The following is a 19,191-nucleotide window of genomic DNA, read 5'->3' as shown; positions in this document are numbered from 1 at the left end:
ACAACAGGGCACCTTGGGGCGTGGTCACAAATGAAGCCCCGCCTAAACCACGCCCACTCACACGCGCAGGCGCCAATGGGGCGTGGTTATTTCCTAGCCCCGCCCCTCTGTTTCCCCGCCATGGCGGCTCCGCGGGCGCTGCTGGTGGCTTCGCTCCTGTCCCCGCTCCTGTCCCCGCTGCTTTCTCCGCTCCTCTCCGCCGTCCCGGCCGGCACAGCCGCGTCCCCGGTGCCCCGCAATGTCTCCGTGCTGCTGGAGCCCGGCTCCGAGCGGCTGCGCGTCCTCCCCGGCCGCCACCCCGCCGCCGTCGCCTGGGCCAGCCTCGATGACCGCATCCCTCACGTCGGGTACGGCCCGGGTGGGACGGGACGGGCGCCTCATGCAGCCGAGCCGGGACACGGTGGCCGCGGGGGAGCTATCGCCGGTGGGGTGACTCGTCCGTGACCCACCGTGACCGTGTCCCCACAGCTGGGCCTTCCTGGAGGTGACCACCAACGCCTCGTACAATGACAGCCTGCAGGCCTACGCTGCTGGGCTCGCCGAGGCTGCCGTCACCGAGCAGGTAAGGAGGGACCCCTCCAGAAATGCGTGCCGTGGTCCCTCCCCGGGCTGTCCCCCGCCGGTGACAGCTCGGCCCTGTCCCCCAGCTGATGTACATGCACTGGATGAACACCATGGTGGGCTACTGCGGCCCCTTCAAGTACGAGAGCGAGTACTGCCAGAAGCTGCGCAACTACCTGGAGGCCAACCTGGCCTGGATGGAGGAGCAGATGGCGAAAGGGCAAGACCCCGAGTACTGGCACCAGGTGAGGATAGGGACCCCCCACCCAGGGACCCATCCTGGATCCTCCTGGGCCTTTAATCCAGAGGTCAGTGCTGGGCAGCGAGCTGTCCTGGCTGAGCTCCAGGCAGGATGACAGGGATGTGGTCACTCCTTCCTGGACTCATCACTTTTCTCCTCGCCAGAGCCTCGCGTGCTGCAGTTGGGGTGCACAGGAGGTGACTTTGTCACCCTCACCATGGGTGCTGAGTCATGACCTTGCTGGCAGTGACACTTCCCCCCTGTGCCTCTGCAGCAGCACTGAGACACAGCTGATCTGCTCTGTCCCCTGGGGGAATGAGGGAGCCTGTCCCCCAAAACCTCTCAGCCCGCCTCCTCGCAAGAGCCGGGTGCCAGCTGTGTCCCCTGTCCCCAGGTACGCCTGGCCCTGCTGCAGCTGAAGGGACTGGAGGACAGCTACAACAGGCACCTGGACTTCCCCAGGGGCAGGATCACCCTGGCACCCTTTGGCTTCCTGTAAGCTCCTTCTCGGAGGTGCTGGGGATTGGGGGTGGTTGTCCCAGGGTTTGGGGACAATCCCTGCTTGTCCAGGAACAGCCAGTTCTACTCCCAGCCCACTTTTTCCACCTTTTCTGGCCGTTTTTCTTCTGCTGGGGCAGGACGGAGCCAAGGCAGGTTGTCCTCTTCCCCACCCCACGGGCTGGGTGGTGGGTTCCCCGCTACAGCCCCTGCCTCAGTTTCCCCACTGCTGTGCTCCCCCTTTCCTCCCTGCTCATGCCACCAGGGTGCTCCCAGCACAAGTGCCTGCACTGGGGTATGGTAGAGACGGACAGACAGACAGAGAGCTCTGAGCCAGCTCAGCTCCAGGGCTGGGGCATCTCTCACCTGACCTCTTACGCCTTGCTTCCCCCCAGGCTGCTGCAGTTGGGGGGTGACCTGGAGGACCTGGAGTCTGCCCTGAACCGCTCCTCCCCACAGCGTGTCCTGGGCTCGGGCTCCTGCTCGGCTCTTGTGAAGCTGCTGCCAGGCCACCGGGACCTGCTGGTGGCCCACGACACCTGGAGCTCCTACCAGGGCATGCTGCGCATCATCAAGAAATACACGCTGCCCTTCCGCACCTCGGCCGGCGGTGCGTGCGCTGGGCTGGGGGGGCTGCGCCTCACACCTCCCTTCTGATGCTCTGCATCCCCCCCTCCAGGCAAGTCTCAGATCCCTGGGAGCGTCCAGGTGTTCTCCTCCTACCCTGGCACCATCTTCTCCGTGGATGACTTCTACATCCTCAGCAGTGGATTGGTGAGTGGGTCTGGTCCTCAGGGACCTCTCCCCGGCCCTGCTGCCCTCCCCTTCACTCCCTGCCCTGCAGGTCACGCTGGAAACCACCATTGGGAACAACAACCCGGCCCTATGGAAGTACCTGGAGCCCCGGGGTAGCGTCCTGGAGTGGCTGAGGAACATCGTGGCCAACCGGCTGGCCCGCAGCGGGCCCGAGTGGGCCACGGTCTTCCGACGCTTCAACAGCGGCACGTGAGTGGGGTGGGATGGGGCCTGGGAATTGGTCCTGGAGCTGTGGGATCAGATGGAGGGTGCCCAGGCTGCCAGAGCGACGCATTCCTTGCTCTCCGTGCCAGGTACAACAACCAGTGGATGGTGGTGGACTACAACGCCTTCACACCGGGCAGGGCGAGCCCGGCGCTGGGTGTGCTGACAGTGCTGGAGCAGATCCCGTGAGTGGCTCCATTCCTCCCTGAGCCCCTGCTGTCTCCTCTCCCATCCCTGCTGCTTTGGGAAAGCCCCGAGGGTGGTGCCTGTCCAGCCCAGTGGGTGGTCACAGGGCGGTGGGGTGTGTCTGTGGCTCTGGGGATGCTGGTAGTGAGGTGATGGGTGCCCAGCGCCTCTGGCTGGGCTGGGAACCCCACAGTGGGGACCCCAGTGTGGGTTCCCCACGGCCCAGCATGTCCCCCACTATCCCCAGTGGTTTTTTCCTCTTCTGCTCTGACCAGTGTTCTTCCTCCCAGCACAGGGGCCTGGTGATGGTGGCTGATCAGACAGAACTGCTGTACCAGCAGGGCTACTGGGCCAGCTACAACGTGCCGTGAGTGCCGTCCCTTCCCCGTGGCCTGCCCTGGAAAGAGGGGCAGCAGTTGCCAACATGCTGGGTTCCCCCACCCCAGGTACTTTGAGGAGATCTTCAACGCCAGTGGGAACCAGGAGCTGGTGAGGAAATACGGTGACTGGTTCACCTATGACAAGAACCCGCGTGCCCAGATCTTCCGCCGGAACCAGTCACTGGTGCACGACCTGGACTCCATGATCCGCCTGATGCGGTGTGTGCCAGGAACTCCCAAACCCGCCTGTTCCTCCAAGGAATTTTCTGTCATCCAGGGGCTTTTTCCTTGTCTTCACCGTGGCTCTCTCCCGGCCCTTCTGCAGGTCCAACAACTACCTGCAGGACCCGCTGTCGCAGTGCAGGGGCTGCGACCCCCCCCAGAACGCCGAGAACGCCATCTCCGCCCGCTCCGACCTCAACCCTTCCAACGGCACCTACCCCTTCCCTGCCCTGCGCCAGCGCTGCCACGGCGGCATCGACATGAAGGTGTGGGAGCAGGCAGCCCTGGAGGGGCTCCTCCTTGGGGGTGCTCCCCCAGCAGCTCTCGGGCTGTGCAGCCCATCCCCGGTGCCAATTCGCTGTTTTGTGTCCCCACCTGCAGGTCACCTCCTCGGGCATGGTCCCCACCTTCGGGCTGGTGGCAGTCAGCGGCCCTGCCTGGGACGATGTGCCCCCCTTCCGCTGGAGCACGTCCCCCTGCAGCTCCCTGCTTCACATGGGCCACCCCGACCTCTGGACCTTCCCCCCAGTCAAGGTCCACTGGGACTGAGCAGGCGTTGGTCTCCTGTCTGTCTGTCCGTCCATCCATGGGCGTCTGTCCTGTGGGGGATCCCTCTGTGGGGGCAGTGGGGTGTGGGGGGGTCTCAGCTCTGGAGTACACCCTCCCTGTTCTTCCTGCTTCTCAGGGTCCTGGCTGTGCTGCACAAGGGGCTGAGCCCAGCGTGTCCCCTCCCTGCCATGGGGCTCTCCAATCCCTGGACCTTTCCCTGGGTGCTGATGCCTGGTCTGGGGGGGCTTTTCCCAGAAAAGGGGTGTCCTGGGAGGCTGGGGCTCACCTCGGCACAGACAGGAGGGCAGTGAGCTGGTTTGGCTGTGGTAAATAAAGTGTTCTGTGCTGGTGGCTGTGCTTTGCTCTCTGCTGAGGTTCTCTGGTGGCTTCTGTTAGGGTTGGGCTCATGCAGGGGTCTCGCCCCCTCCCTATTAACAGGACGAGCTGCATCTCTGCAGGTGGGAGGGTGTGTGGCCAGTGAGGCCGGGGCTTTTGGGGTGCAGGCTGCGATGGGTTCTCTGCTGCTGGAATGGGGGAGCCCCACTGCTCAGCCCCCGGGAGTGGGAGACCATCCTCATGCCTTTTGTCTTCCTTTCCTCTGGCACCTGTGTGCCCCCCATCCCCAAAACCCGCGGTGCAAAATCCTCTTAGGCAGCTCCCTTGATCCGCTCTGCCTCGTTAGGAATAACGAGGTCATTACCGGGGGATTAATGAGCGGCGGCTCGGCAGCGCTTTGAAGGCGCCAGGTTCCCACCGGGACTAGGGGCCCCTGGAGGCTGTGGAGGGGTGGGAGGGAGCAGGGCTGGGCTGGGCTGTTGGGGTGCTGACACCCCAAAAGTTGGGATGGGTGCTCTGGGGAATGTGGGGTGTCCATACCCCACACACTGCAGGTAAGTTGGGGATGGCAGAGCCTGTGTCTCCTTGTGCCCCCATGGTATGTGGGCTACTGTGGAAGGGGGAGGCCTGATTTTGGGGTCCCTGTGCCTCAGTTTCCCCTGGCAGATCAGTGTCACTGGGTGAGGGAGCAGCAAGGAGGAGCAGGGCACGCTGGAAATACCGCGGTGTTGCTGATTCCCTTGTTTCCTTGAAAGTGGAAAAACAAACAAAAAGTTGTTAAATATCATCCCAGCTGCTGGCACAGTGTCAGCCAGGGACCCTGGCCAAGGGAAGTGACCAGGTGCCAGCCTGGCACGCCTTCCTCATGGCAGGGATGGAGCCAAAGGGGAGCAGACGAGGGACAGGGAGGTGGGTATGGGGTGGAAAGGGATCCTGGAGCACCCCAGGGCTGAGCTGAAATGTGGTATCCTCCCCAAGGGGGTCTCCAACCTCAGCCCTGTGAGGCTTCTTGCACCCCTTTCCCAGCCCCTGCTCCTCTCCCACCCTTGTGGGAGTGGCTGCAGTCTCTGCCTTCTGTGAGGTGATGGGGGATCACTCCAAAGGGCCCCAGAGGGACTGAAGCTGTGCCTCCCTGTGATGCCCCCGTTCAAGAAACCCTCCTCATTCCCCTCCTTCCCAGGCCCCCGTGTCCCAAAAGCAGCGTGGCTCTGGTGCAGGGCTGTGCCCTGTGCTGGTCACTCAGGAGCCCAGGGGTGGTGTGGGAAGCAGGGATGTTTTGTTATCACCAAAGCTCAGCTCCACCAGGAACAGGGCTGCTCCAGAGCTCTCCCCCTGCTCGCTGCCTGCCAGCTGTGGGGGGTTTGGGCCACAGTTTGGGTCAGGGGACTGAAATCCCATATTCTGGTTTCACTGCTGTCTGCCTGGCACTGGGGCAGAACTGGGCACGGTGTGGGGTTCCCAGTGCACCCTGTTTGGGGTGTGTTGTTCCAATGCAGTGTCCCCCCCTCGGGACTCCTTGTGCCCTTTGCTTCCAGGCTGCTTCAGCTTGGCCAGAGGAGCAGAGGAACCTTCTGCGGCTGCGGGGCTGCGGGCCAGGGCTGGGCCTTCCTCCAGATCCCACCTTCCTCCTCCTTGCTTGCTGTGGACACAACCAGCCCCTCAGTGCAGAGGTAGGACTTTTACCCTGGGGGTGTCAGCGGGGCTGGGTGACAAGGAGGGCTCCCAGGGGAAAGGAGGGGGCTCTCCCTGCTTTGCCTGGGGGCTGCCAGACCTTGGGGCTGGGCCAGTCCCTCTCTAAGGGGTGATCCTTGTCCATGGGGTGCCTGGCACGGCCAGCTGGAGCTGGGGGGGCTCATCTCAGGCTGGATGTGGCTGAGCCCCCTGGGATGTGAAGCTTGAAGACAATTCAAAGGCTGCTGTGGGGTGGGGGTTTGGCAGGGTGAGCAGAGGGGCGTGATGGCTCATTTGGAGGCAATGAGAGGTGTCTTGTCTGGGGGTTTGGGATGTGCGGGCTGCCCTGGCTCCACCAGGGGTTCGGGGGCAAAATCCTAAAGTCTTATGCTCCGTGTTTCTGCCCAGACCTGGTAATACCCAGAGCAAACCTTTGAACAATTTGCGAGCCGCCTTTCACTCTTCCCCCATCTCCTGGGAGCCCACAGCCCATCTCCCGGGCATGTGAAAGCTGCCGGGATCTGGCTGGCGGGGCCACACGTGTTTGTCCCCGCCGTGTCACCCGGCAGCGTGCCCGGCCATGCCTTCGGCACCGCTCCAGTGCCTCTAAAACCCGCCCAGGGCTGAGCAAACAGCGGCGCCGGGGCAAAGTCTGAGCCCTGCTCCTTCTCCGTGACCGTGGGAGCTGGGGACACCGGCACTGCCCCTCGCTCTCCCCCTCCTGTCCCGCAGGCTCGGCGGTGGGTCAGGACACACAGCGGGGTCCCGGGGGACACCAGGTAATCGCCACCCCGGGAGACAGGACAGGGTGGGCACCGGACACCTGGCGACACCAGGGGCGGCTGTGGCGATGGAGGAGGGGGTGGCACAGCCTGTCCTGGGATCTTCCATCCGCTGCATCCTAGAGATGGGAGGGGACACTGGGGACAGCCCTGTCCCTTCCGAGAGCCTCCTGTGGTCCGCACTGAGCCCGGGGAGGGCATCGAGGCTGCGGGGGGACCCGTGGGGAGCAGCTGCTGACTCCAGCCCCTCTCCCCGTCAGAACATCCGTGGTCAGGCCATGGCAGCCCAGCCTGTCGGGGGACAGAAGCCCTTCCACGTAGTTTCGCCCGTGCTGGAGAGCCTGCCCCTCTCCAAGGCCGTGGGCACCAAGGTCTTCATGAAACTGGAGAACGTCCAGCCCTCGGGATCCTTCAAGATCCGGGGCATCGGGCACCGGTGCCAGGATGTGAGTGTGGGCACGGTGTGCGCAGGGGGCTGCTCCTGCCCTCCTGGGGGGTCACAGTGGGGGGACACGGCCGCCCCCTCCCCTCTTTCTCTCCTGCCTTTCAGGCTGCCAGGAAGGGCTGCCGCCGCTTCGTCATCGCCTCAGGTAAATCCATCGCGAGCTGGGGGATGCTCCTGAGGAATCTGGGGATGTACAGGGGGTCGAGCCCTGCCTGACCCCCCCAACTTTCGGCAGGAGGAAACGCGGGTCTGGCGGCAGCGTACGCGGCCCGGCAGCTGGGGCTGCCCATCACCGTGGTGCTCCCCAGCAGCAGCGGCCCCACCCCCGCCCGCAAACTGGAGCAACTGGGGGCCACAGTCGAGGTCTACGGCAAGGTACCCCCAAAAGTGGGGTCTAGGGGGTCCAGAGGAGGCTGAGCCTGACCTCACCTGCTCATTGGTGCTTGGCAAAACCCCATCCCGAAACGTCCCCTCTGCTGCATCCCTTGCACGGCACCCGTTCTGGTGTCCCCCAGCCCCGCAGTGACAAGGGACCCATCCCGGGGTTCTGAGGGTTCTGTGGAGCCCTGCCGAGCCCCCTCGTCCCCACGCAGGTGTGGGATGATGCCAACAGGCGAGCCCAGGAGCTGGCTAAGACAGAGGGCTGGGTCAGCATCCACCCCTTCGATCACCCCTTGGTGTGGTGAGTGCAGCCAGGACTCGGCTCCCGCCCCCGGTCCCTATCCCCGGGTTCCAGGCTGGCCCGGGGAGCCCGCAGGCTGCATCCCGCCGCCCCTCACCCTGCAGGGAGGGCCACGCCAGCTTGGTCCGGGAGCTGAAGGACTCTCTGGAGGCCAAACCAGGCGCCATCGTGGTGGCGGTGGGTGGCGGGGGGCTGCTGGCCGGTGTCGTGGCAGGCCTGCAGCAGGTGGGCTGGCAGGATGTCCCCATCATCGCCGCCGAGACCCAGGGAGCTCACAGCTTCCACGAGGCGCTGAAAGCCGGCCGGCTCGTCACCCTGCCCGACATCACCAGGTGAGCAGACGGCCGAGCAGCGAGCTGGCAGGGCTCACGGAGCCGTCCTCGCCTTGACCGCCCCGTCCCCTCCTGTGCCAGCGTGGCCACCTGCCTGGCAGCCAAGACGGTGGCGGCGCGGGCGCTGGAGTGTGCCCGGGAGTGCCAGGTGATCTCGCAGGTGGTGGAGGACACGGAGGCTGTGCGGGCCGTGGAGCAGTTCCTGGGTGAGCGGGGGTGACCCTGGGGGTCTCTGGGGCTGCCGGGCGAGCTCTCAGTGCGTGCGCGGTCCCCGCAGATGACGAGAGGATGCTGGTGGAGACGGCGTGCGGGGCCCCGCTGGCCGTGCTCTACTCGGGCCGGCTGCAGCGGCTGCAGAGCCAGGGGAGGCTGCGGACCCCGCTGGGCTCCGTGCTGCTCGTGGTGTGCGGCGGCAGCAACATCCACACGGGCCAGCTGCGGGACCTGAAGAGCCAGCTGGGGATGCAGTGACACCCGGCCCGGGCACGGGATGTGACAGAGCCCGGCTGCCGCGCTCCGCTCGCTTTCCTTCCCAAAGAACCGAAATAAAGCCCGGGGACGCGGGGCCGGGCTCCTCACGCAGCCTTTTCCAACACACCGCACCCATGCACGGATGGGGAAACTGAGGCAGGGTGGTGCCCGTGCTGAGGGCGGGACTGGGGTCCGCACATTCCACTTTTATCCTCCCTACAACCATCCGCCCCTCTCTCCTCCCTCCCCCTGCTCCTCCCCGGGCTGTTTGGGCTGCAGCTCCCCACCTCAATTAGCAAACGCTCCCTCTCTAATTACTTTACTACTGACTTTATGCGTTATTATTGTAATGATTATTAATTAATACAATCTTCTCCCGTTCCTGCCACGTTGGCTGTGGCCAGACGAGAACACAGCTCTTGTTACGGTGGTTTACCCCCGGGGATCCCCGGCCGGGTTTAGCACCTGGGGCTCCGAGGTGCTACCCCATCCCAGACCCCCGAGGATCCCTTTTTTCTGCCCCCATCCCACTCTTTTCCCCATTCTCCCATTCCCCCAGGCTTTCCTGCTCTCCTACATTTCCATTCTGCAGCTCTGTGTTTGCTTTTAGCCCTTTGCTGTGGCGCCTCCTGGGGTTTTTCTGTATCCTCCCAACATTTCTCCCCTCTCCTTCCTCCCACTCCGGGTGATGCGGGGTTTTGCTCCTGCTGATGCTCCCCAGCCCCACCTGGTTCCCCTGTGAGCCTGTGCGCAGGGAGAGGAGCCTCTTGCTGTCCCCAAACCCCTCTCAGCCTCTTTTTTGGAGCAGAAGGGTGTCAGCCCCAGGACCAGCTCACCCCCATCCCTGCACAAAGCCCTTTCCCTGAGCTGGCTGGAACCCCTCCCTGCCCTAAGCCCCCCACCGGCCAGGCCCCCTCCCCAGGTGATTGGAGGAGGCCAAACCCCCATAAATCAAAACTCTGCCACTCCATCGTGAGCAATATCTTATGTAAAAAGGTGTTTCCAGGGAGCACCGAAGGCTGGAGAATCCTATTACGAGGCACACTATTAATTATAAGGAGTCAGCCCAGCCTACTCCAGCTATTTTTTATCCCAAGTCCAAAACCTGATTACTTTCCACCTTCTGCAGACCTTCCCCTTCCGAAAAAATAAGAAGGCAAGAAGGTCAGGAAAAGAAAAAAAAAAAAAAAGCCAGCAAACAAAAAAGGAATAGCGCTGGTGTTTGCCCAACAGCTTTTAAAAAGGAATTTATTCCCGCGATTCTGCTCGGGGGGTGGGTCAGGAGCTCACGATGGTGATTCCTCAGCACAGAAGGGTCAGTGCTGGTGGTGACATGGGCATGACTGTGGGGTTTGGGGTGACACCCCCAAGTGCCCCAACAGGGAGATTTTCCCCTCCTTGCCTTCATGAGTCCTTCGGGTGCCAGCTGGGGGTGTTGGGCTCATGTGCCCGGAAGGGATGTGAGGTGGCTGGGGACACCTCTGGGAGGTGGCACGGCCCCAGCTGGTGACCTCTGGTCGCTCTGCAGCTGGAGACGAGCAGGAATCCTGAGTGCTGCTGCCTTGCTGGGAGTTTTTGGGGTGATGGGGAGCCCGGGTTTGGCTCCTGCACCCAGCCTGGAGCTGCAGAGCTCCTCTGTGCCAGGGGATTATTCCTTGGGATCATCCCTGCTGTGATGGCTGTTCCTGCTGAGCCCCATCCTCCTGCGAGGTGGCAGCTTGGAGCACCATCCCCAATCCCTCCTGCAGCCTCTTCTGCCCAGGTCCCCGACATGGGGGTGTCCCAGCAGCCTAAAAACAACCCTCAGCTCTATGCCTTGGATTTTGAATTAATAATAATGATGATAATAATAATAATAGCAGCCAGTGCTCATCCAGTGACTGAGAATTTCATTCTCCTCAAAATGATGCTGTGAGTGGGTTATTTACCAGCTCACCGCCCTGTCCTTATAGGAAGTCCCCATCACCTGCTAACACTGACAGCCTGGAAGTGCTGCAGTCCAGGGGAGCGGCCGGCTGTGCTCCAGCCTCAGTTTCCCCATTTGTGAGAAGGGGAGAAGGTGTTTTTCTTGGGGGGTGAGGGGACACCAGTGTGTCCCTGCTGGCTCCCGGCTGAGGGCTCCCTCGGGGCTCGGCCTGCCTCGTTGGCCACCCCGTTATTAATGCCAGTAATGGTATAGGAAGGATAAATTCCACCACTTGGCTGAACAGAGAAAATATGCAGAGAAGTGGCTGGCTTTCCATAAATCATCGGTGCTCCGTGCTACAACCGAGCCAGGACTTAAAATTCAGGTCAGGAGAGAGGGACTCTCGTAAGCCAGCAAGGGAAGGTAATTTATTCTGTTTATATCGTTTTACTGCGAGACAAGGAGCGGGTGGGGGGGGATGGGGGGTGTGTGTGAGAAACTCTGCCATGATTTTGCATTTTAAATATTAGTTCAGAGCTGCAGCCTGCCTGGGACTTTTTATTTTTCTGTCTCAAGGGATAGAAAGCAGGAGAGAGAAGGGGAGTGAGTTGGGGTGCTGGGGAGGAGACCCCCCGCTCCCACCACCAGTGAGGCCAGGGAAAACGGGGCAAAAGCTGCTGCTGGCATTGCTGAACCCCCTCTTGGGGTGTCCCCCCAGGCTGCCCCTTGGGGCTGCTCTGCCAGCAGGGCTGCAGGTCCCCCCCGGGCTGCTCTGGGAGGGTCTTGGGACCCAGGAGAAAGGAACTGTGCATGGGAATTGTGGGGGAAGGGGCTGAGCTGGGTAATGTGCCCCTTTCCCAGTGCCACAGGGCTGCGGGACTGGGGGGAAATGGGAGATGCAGCACATCACTCACCCAGCGCTGGGAGCTGCTCCCCCAGACCCCACGCAGGGCTGGGGGACAGTGGGGGAGCCCGGCCAGCATTTCTCACGGGCTTGTGTTAAAACAAATTAAAATAAAATAAAATGAAAGGGACCAGGTGACCGAACAGTAGGTAACTAAAAGGTTTTTTATTCACATTGAACAACAAGAGCCATTCACACTAACAGCCTCCGCAAGAGGCAGCGGGGACAGGAAACCCACGACGCTTTCAGAAAACAACTTTTTTTTCCTTTCCTTTTCCATTCTCCTTCCTTTTATTTCCCCCCCTCTCTCTATGCTCTCACCCCCTCCCCGGTGCCATCCCCTCCCTGCCTTCAAAATAGAAAAATTCGGAGCCTCCGATGACTAAAGTACAATAAATAATCAGTAAACACAAAAACATACTTTATTTGTTTCTCCTTTATACAAAATAAAGAAACTAGAAGCAAAAACTATAATACATCCTTAAATTGGCGGAGCCTCTGGGAATCGTTGGGGTGGGACTCGGCGTCGAGGCTCGGGTGAAATTTCTGCTGTTGTGGTTGGGTTGGTTTCGTTCTGGGGTTTATTGTTTGTTGGGGGTTTTATTTTGTCGTTGTTGTTGTTGTGTTTTTCCTGTTTCTGCCTCTTTCTAGTGTCAGTTCCACCACGTGGGAGCCCAATCTCAGCCAGTCACTGGGGCAGCCCCTGGCTCCCGCACAGCCCCCTCCTCCCCACCGCCAAAATCCGAGCCCAAACCCATCCTCTCCTCGGGGGTAAAACGGGAACAATAAAAATCAGGGCAGGGAGGGGCCACGGGGTGGCGGGGGGGGGATTATTCCTGCTATTCCCCATCCCCCCCCCTTCCTGCGGTAGGGGATAATTAAAAAGGATGCTAATTAGCAGGGGGGAGCCCTGCCGCAGCCCCCCTCCCCCGGTGCCGCCGGGGCTGTGGGAGCTGTGTCCCGGCGAGTTCAGCTTTGGTCCGAGAGGCGCTGGTCCCGACTCCGGCGGGCTCCGCAGGGCTGGGCACCTTTCATTGCCCCCCAAAAAGTGTCGGGGGGAAGGTGGCGGCAGGGGGGAGGTAGCGGGGTGGCCCCGAGAGGAGCGGGGATGGGGAGGACGGGCGGACGCCGGGATGCGGTTTGGCATCGGGCGGGGGGGGCTTTATCCGGCCCTGCTGTGGGGCCAGGGGGGGACACGCGTGGGCTGGGGGGGGACCAGGGGGGTTTTTTCCCCCTGCACACACTCACACGCGTGCCCACGCCGGGCCTACCACACCGCCGCCTCGCTGAGCTCCGGGTTGGGGTGCGACAGAGCCCCGCTGTAGCCGCTATTGCTGGACATGGAGAAGGGAGGGCTGGGCCCCCCGCTGAAAACCTCCCCCGGGATGGGGTGCAGAGAGCCCGTCATCCCCGGCTCGGGGCTCGGGGTGTCGGGGTGCGAGATCATATCCGTGTACCTTTGGTTTTCTGAGGAGTGGTGTCCGCTTAGGGGGGGCTCCAAGGGTCCCAGGGGTGTGGAGCCGGGTCCTGAGTTCTGAAGGTAGCTGGAGTCGGCCGGGGACTGGGCTTGGGAGGGAGGCCCGTGGGGGAAAAAGTCATAGTTGCCTCCCGGCCCGTAGTAGTCACCTTGGTAATCTGCGGGGAGGGGAGGAAAAAGGATGGATCGGGTCTGCCTGGGATAAAAACCTCCCGAAATCCCGCTGCATCCCAAAGCAGCCCTGCGCTGTCCCCTCCAAAACGCTCCGCTGGCTCCCAAAGGGCGGGTGGGATCTGAGCCCAACCCGAGAAAAAAGCGCTGCACTACCCATCACCCTCTCTTTACCCAGCCTGGAGGGACGGAGGGAGGGGAATCCGCGCTGGGAGGGGTGAGGGGGACGCGAAAATGGGCTCTTTTTAGTGTTGAATTAATGGGTGGGGGGAAATTAACATGCATATATTTACATATACGTATATGAAAAGGGAATGGGGAAAAATAGATATAAAAAGAATGGGCAAAAATAAATTTGTAACGGGAAAAAGTTATATAATGGGAAAATATGTATGTACATTGGGGGAATTATATATAATAGGGAAAATACATTATATATATATATATATATATATATATAGTGGAATTAATATATGTGTTAAAGCAGCTTGGAAGGGATCTAAAAACGAAGTGCAGGGCAACAAGGGGTGCCTGGAAAGCCCCTGGTCAGATGGGAAGCTTTGGAAGCGCAGCTTTTTGGGGGGGCTCTGGGGGAGGAGGGGGGCGCTCGGGGCCGCCCCGCTGCGCCCATCCCGTCCCGTCGGGGCAGGGGGGGCGGCCGGGCCGCGCTGACCTTCCATATGCTGCGGGCCCGGGAGGTAATGGGAACAAATGCGGCCTGAAAGGGGGACAAAAGCCCCGCAGCTGGGGCTTTGTTCGCGGGAGAGGGGCCCCGCAATGCCGGGGGGAGCGTGGGGGTGCGTGGAGCCGGCTCTGCGTGTGCGCGGCTGCGGGCACGCGTGTGAGCACGGGCGGGGGGAGAGGGGGAAAGCCGCGGAGAACGGGATGGGAGGAACAAAGGAGAAGAGGGGGGGACGGGGCACGGACCCCGCGGGCCGTCCCTCACCTCCGTAGTACGTGTAGGGCGTGGAGCCGAGCATCTCGGACTCGTCGAGGCGGCCGCCGAGGGGCCGCATCCTGCGGGGGCTGCGGAAGAACGCGTGCCGGCGGGCGCCCAGCGCGCTCAGCTGCTTCATCCGCCGCTCCTTCGACCGACGGTTCTGGAACCACACCTGTGGCCGGGCTGGTGTCAGCGCCCACCGCGGAAGGGCCAGCACGGACCCCTCGGGGTCAGCGACATCCCGTCCCCCAAAGGCTGCGCGGGGAAATCTTGCACCCGCACGGGTTTTCCGATATCTGAGTATTTTTATATTTTTTGTACCGACACCGACCCGCCTTCTTACTGATGCTGCCTCAAAAAATACATGGGGACACCGCAGCCCACAAATAACCAGGTTGTTTAAAATCCTGCCTCTCCTTCCCTCGGCTGCATCCCCACATCCTCAGCTTCTCTGTCCCTGCATCTGGAAAATGCAGGAGGGGGAAATTTCCCCTATGGATAGGGGAAGGAAGGGAGGAAACGTGGGAAGAAAAAAGGGGATAGGACTCTGGATCATGGCAGGCAAAAAGCGGGGAGCAGGGAGATGAGCACCTGAGGCATCAGGCAGTGAGTCAGAACAGCCGGCGTTAGGGATGGGAATAAAAGGGAAAGGGGAGATGTGGCCGCCTCTCCACGGGCATTGCCTCTTCCGAACCTCACGCCTCAGCAGCTTCTTGGGGCGTCTGGATTATTGTCTCACTCCCCCAGGGATGGAGCAGCTCAGGGGTACGAACACAGCACTCTCCTGCGGGACTTGTGCTCCCTCTGCCAGGAGCCGGGAACCGCAGCTCCGCTACCGGCAAAGCCGGAGAGTCCTCCCCTATTAATGCCTCTATTAAAGCCCATTAATCCCTGCATTTCCGCAGGGATTTTCTTCACGGGGGCAGTGCGGTGAGGAAGCGCCTGCTGCCTGCAGAGCGGACGGATGCTCCTCGCTTCCGCAAGGCTGCAGCATCCATCTCCTGGCACGCCGGGGATCCTGCTCGGCCGCGCAAAACCGCGCTGCCTCACCTTTTGGGAATGATTTCCACCCCTTCCGTGGGCTGGGGGATCCCCGCTCACCCACCAGAGCGTGGGGTGGCTGCGGGGCTGGGCCTGAGGTGGCGCTGGCAGGGGACAAGCGGGGTTCGCCCGTTCCCGTTGCCTGAGGGACCAACCCCGGTGTCCCAACCCCTTCCCGGCACCGGGGGGAGACTCTCACAGCCTCCAACTGTCTGGGCTCCTAGCGGCACCCCTTCTCCTGTCCTACCTGGATGACTCTCATGTTGAGGCCGGTCTCCTGGGCCAGCTGCTCCCGGATGTGGCGGGTGGGTTTGGGGGTGGCGGCGAAGGCAGCTTTGAGGGTCTCCAGCTGCTTGGCTTTAATGGTGGTGCGGGGACCCCTCCGCTTGGTGCCCGAGTTCTGCTCCTCGTTCTCGTTGTTGGTGGTCTCCTTGTCCGAGGAGGTGGAGTTGTCCGTTTCCTTGGTGTCGTCCTGCATGGGGTCCTGGAGATCCGGGGACAAACTCCTGTCTGTACATGAGGACACTGTAAAGGAGACCCAGAGAGGAAAGTGGGGGGTGGATGACTTAGGGGAGAGATTGACCCCCCTCTCCTCTGTCCTCCCCGGCCCACCCGGCCCGCCTGCTTTCCAGGAGAGGGGTTGGGGGGTGCTGGAGAGCAGCAAGGGGTGCAGACGGCCTCTGCCCCCCTGGTTCCCCATAAGCATCACCCCCCCAACACCACGCGGAGCTGCGGACAAGGGCCGCCCGCTCCAGCCCTGCGCACCGTGGGGGGGAGCTGGGGAGGGGGCGATACCCCAGCCCCGCCGCTGCCCCCCACGGGCCCCCTCGACCCCCCGTGCCGGGAAGAGGGATGCGCCACTGGGAAAAAAATGCAACCGGTCCCTGTCGGGGGTTTTGGGGGGTCCCCGGTCACTGGCTCCAGCCTGGCTCGCCCCCCGCCCCCAGCCACCGTGTCCCCCCCGGGGACCCTGCAGCCAGCACCCCCCCAAGGCCAAGCTCTACTCGCCTCGCTCACAGCAGCGGCCCCACTGACTGGCGTGGCAGGATCCGGCCCCGGGTGCTGGACGGAGAGAGAGCCCACGGAAGGGGGTGAGCAGGGGCGCCCGGCATGGCTGGGACAGCAGGAGGGGGCCTGGCCCTGCTCTCCTGACGCAGAGACAGCTTCCAAGGAAGTCAAATGGGAGCTTTGCCTCTGGGTGAAAGGAGGCGAAGGATCAGGCCCGCGGCGCGGGGGGACCGGGCACACACGGGGGGGGGCTCTGGGGAGTGAGGGGCTCCCGAGGCGGCCCTTGGGGGGATCCTGGCTCCCCCCGCCCCGCATCCCCGCTGCCGGAGGGGCCGTGAGCGGAGCAGGAGCCAAGGCTGGAGCGGGGAGCTCATCCCACGCGTGTCCGCGTCCCGCGTGGGGGTGTCACGGAGGCTTCCGCACGGTTCGAAGCCTTTCTCCCCAAATCACTCCCTCCCCCGACGGATCGGCTGGCTGCGGGGTGCAGCCCCTCATCCCACAAATCCGAACCTCCTGCCCGGCCGGGAGGTTCCTCCGCCGGGAGGCACCGGCGGCTCGGGGCCCGTGCCCGGCGCTCTCGGCACTGCCCGCTCCTGCCGGTGCCGGTGGCACGGATTACCGGGGGGGTCGGGCTGGCCGCGGGGTGCAGCCCCTCACCCCAAATCCGAACCTCCTGCCCGGCCGGGAGGTGCCGCCGGGAGGAACCGACGGAGCGGTGGGCGGGCTGAGCAGCTCGTACCTGAGTTGAGGCTGCCTTCCTTCAAACTGGGAGAGTTCAAATAATCCTCTTTGCAAACAAATTTGTTTTCGTCGATGATATAGAGTTCCTCGCCCGTGGAGAGCTGCTTGTTGCAGACCATGCAGGTAAAACAGTTCAGGTGAAAGACTTTATTCCGGGCTTTTCGGACGAGGTCGCTGGGAGAGATCCCTTGGGAGCAGCCGGCGCATTTGGTTCCAAACCTCCTGGGAAAGGGGAGAAAAGCGAGAACTGGAGCCCCGGCAAAGATGGGCTGAGGCGGGGGGCTGTGTGTGTGCGGTGGACAGAACCCCCCTCCTCAAATCCTGATTCCTCAGCATCTCCCGAGGGCGAACCGCACCTTCGGGGTGAGGATGAGGAGAGCCTTCATCCCCGCGCAGCCCCGGCGTTTGAGGTGTCCCCACCCGCGGGGGTCACACACGAGCATCCTCGCCCGGATTTGGCCCCAGAAGGGACGTGAGGGAGGGGAGAGCGGCCGGGGGTCCCCTCGGCACTCGGCGGGGCAGGATTTCGTTTCAGGCGGTGCCTCCCGGGAGGGGAACGCGGGGCTCCGGCCCGAAAATCCCGTGGGGAAAACCGGGCTGAAGGCGGCCAGAGAGACGGGAAAAGGGAGCGGAGGGTGCGGGGATCAGAACAACGGGCGGCAGAGGAGGGGGCTGCGCTCCCCAAAGCTCCCCGTGGTCCCAAGCCCGTCTCGCTCTCCCGAGGGGAATTTTTCCAGGTCATGAAGAGTGCTTTGTAAATCTCCCGTTTTCCTTTCCTTCCCAGAGAGGGTCTGGGTTTAGGTGAGTTTTTGTTTTTGTTTCCCCGGGAGATGTTTTGGTTTTTTTTAAAGAAAAAAAAAAAAATCCAGGGAATCTGAATCGGCTGGGAACGATCTCCCAAGGGGAGGGAAGAAAGAAAAATAAAAAAAAAAGAAAAAAAAAGGGAAAAGAAACAAAACCAAACAACCAAAACCTGCCACAAAACAAAACCCAAATCACCAGAAAAAAGCAACAACAAGAAGAAAACATAAAACCCACAGCAGAATAAAACAACAAAAAAATTCCAACAAAACCCCCCAAACCAACGGAACAAACAAAAAAGAAAATAATACAAGAAAAAAACCTAAACAAACAAAAATAAAACCAAGCCCCTCAACGTCCAAAACAACAACAAAAAAATCCTACAAAACAAAAAAATCTGCCCCCAGAACAAGGAGCAGGGGCTGTCGCAGCCGGGTCCCCGAGGTCCCTGGGGGCTGCCAGGCCCCGGGGCACCCACGCAGGGTCCCCCCCTTTTTCCCCTCGGGCCGCGGCACAACTCGTGCCTCCCTCGCTGCTCCCCGTGACGTTGATGTAGTGCGAGCATTAGGAGCCATAAGTCACGGCCCCCCCTTTGCCCCTGGTTTCCTCCCGGCACTTTGTGGTGCTCATTAGGGGCTGTTGAGGTGCGGGGGGAGGTTTTGGGCTCCGTTCTCACCGGGGCCTGCGGTGTCGGGAGGGGAGCTCGGGGTGCCGGGCCCGGAGAGGGGCGCTCGGGGGTCCCCGGTGCCCCCCGAGGCCTGAGGCGATGGGGAGGGCGGCGGCACCGGCGGAGCGGGGCCCGGGGCTGGCGGGGAAGGTGGTGGGGAGGTGGGGAGGGGGGCACAGCCCCCACCTCAGGCTGCAGCGCGGCCACCGCGTCCCCCCCGGGCTCCCCCGGGCCGGCGGCTGCTCCCGAGCGGGGAAACCGGAGGGGACCCCCTTGAGCCCCCCAGAGCTCCGGGGGACACCCCAGGCGGGCAGGGGTGAAGAGCTCCGCACCCTCCGCTCCCCTCTGTGGTGGGGGTGAGGACTCACCTGAAAAAGTCATTTTTGCAGTAGAGTTTCCCTTCCCTGGAGAAGCATTTCTCGGTCAGGTTGCACTTGCACTCGCAGCACTGGACGCATTTGATGTGCCATGCCCTGTCCAAGACGTTCAGTAGGAACCGGTCCAAAATCGGCCTCTCGCAGCCCGCACAATGCACCATCATAACCTCCGCCGGGGGATGGAGACGCTCAAAAGGAGAAGCCAGCCCCGCGCCGGCACACGGCGGCGGCAAAAAAAAAATAAAAGAGAAAAAAACAACAACAAAAAAACCCAACCAAAAAAACCAAAACCAGAACCAAAAACAACCAAGCAACCAAACAAAAAAAAACCCCAGCGAAAAATAATGCAAAATTAAAATAAAATAGAAAAAAAATAAAAAAGAAAAAAGAAAAAGAAGGAAAAACAATAATACAAAATCAAATGAAATTAAATGAAACGAAATCAAATAAATTAAAATAGAAGAAAAGAAAGGAGAATAAAAATAAAAATAAAAACCAAAGAAAAGAAAAGAAAATCGAATGAAATAAAACAAAAACTAACAAAATATAGAAGAAGGAATAACAAAAAATTCAGGGGAGGGCAGCGGGGCGGCTGTCAAGTTCTTCCCCTTCTTCTCTCCGGAGCCTCGACGACGGGAGGGAAAAAACGATGCCCCCCCCCAAAATAATCCAAACCACCCCCGAGAAATAATAATAACAATAATACTAAAGACCCCCCCAAATCTCCCTCCGGTGCCTGCGGAGCGGCCCGGGAGCCGGCGGAGCGGCGGCCGCGCTGCTGG

At 61.5% G+C, this 19,191-nt stretch overlaps 3 protein-coding genes across 3 annotated transcripts; 2 read left to right on the top strand and 1 right to left on the bottom strand.

Annotated features, from left to right (window-relative positions):
• Positions 1-95: 95 nt before the first annotated feature.
• Positions 96-4,014, top strand: PLBD2 (phospholipase B domain containing 2). The gene is made up of 12 exons (XM_015644423.3): positions 96-347; positions 469-562; positions 648-806; positions 1,197-1,297; positions 1,696-1,910; positions 1,980-2,074; positions 2,145-2,305; positions 2,410-2,505; positions 2,802-2,873; positions 2,953-3,105; positions 3,212-3,374; positions 3,490-4,014. Exons 1-12 carry the CDS (start codon positions 121-123, stop codon positions 3,655-3,657), a joined length of 1,704 nt encoding a protein of 567 aa, XP_015499909.1. The 5' UTR covers positions 96-120; the 3' UTR covers positions 3,658-4,014.
• Positions 4,015-5,601: 1,587 nt separating this feature from the next.
• SDSL (serine dehydratase like) lies at positions 5,602-10,248 on the top strand. Its single transcript, XM_015644425.3, has 9 exons — positions 5,602-5,663; positions 6,397-6,443; positions 6,707-6,892; positions 6,997-7,036; positions 7,127-7,266; positions 7,485-7,573; positions 7,678-7,905; positions 7,987-8,111; positions 8,183-10,248. Exons 3-9 carry the CDS (start codon positions 6,725-6,727, stop codon positions 8,374-8,376), a joined length of 984 nt encoding a protein of 327 aa, XP_015499911.1. The 5' UTR covers positions 5,602-5,663; positions 6,397-6,443; positions 6,707-6,724; the 3' UTR covers positions 8,377-10,248.
• Positions 10,249-11,586: 1,338 nt separating this feature from the next.
• On the bottom strand, positions 11,587-18,735 carry LHX5 (LIM homeobox 5). Its single transcript, XM_015643592.2, has 5 exons — positions 18,401-18,735; positions 16,563-16,786; positions 15,063-15,340; positions 13,781-13,946; positions 11,587-12,821 (listed from the first exon to the last, which is right to left on the bottom strand). Exons 1-5 carry the CDS (start codon positions 18,571-18,573, stop codon positions 12,454-12,456), a joined length of 1,209 nt encoding a protein of 402 aa, XP_015499078.1. The 5' UTR covers positions 18,574-18,735; the 3' UTR covers positions 11,587-12,453.
• Between the last annotated feature and the right edge of the window lie 456 nt (positions 18,736-19,191).

This window comes from Parus major, chromosome 15, assembly GCF_001522545.3.
Source record: "Parus major isolate Abel chromosome 15, Parus_major1.1, whole genome shotgun sequence".
NCBI classification, from domain to species: Eukaryota; Metazoa; Chordata; class Aves; order Passeriformes; family Paridae; genus Parus; species Parus major.
The sequence above is the reverse complement of the archived record's forward strand: the minus strand, read 5'-3'. Positions and strand labels throughout refer to the sequence as shown.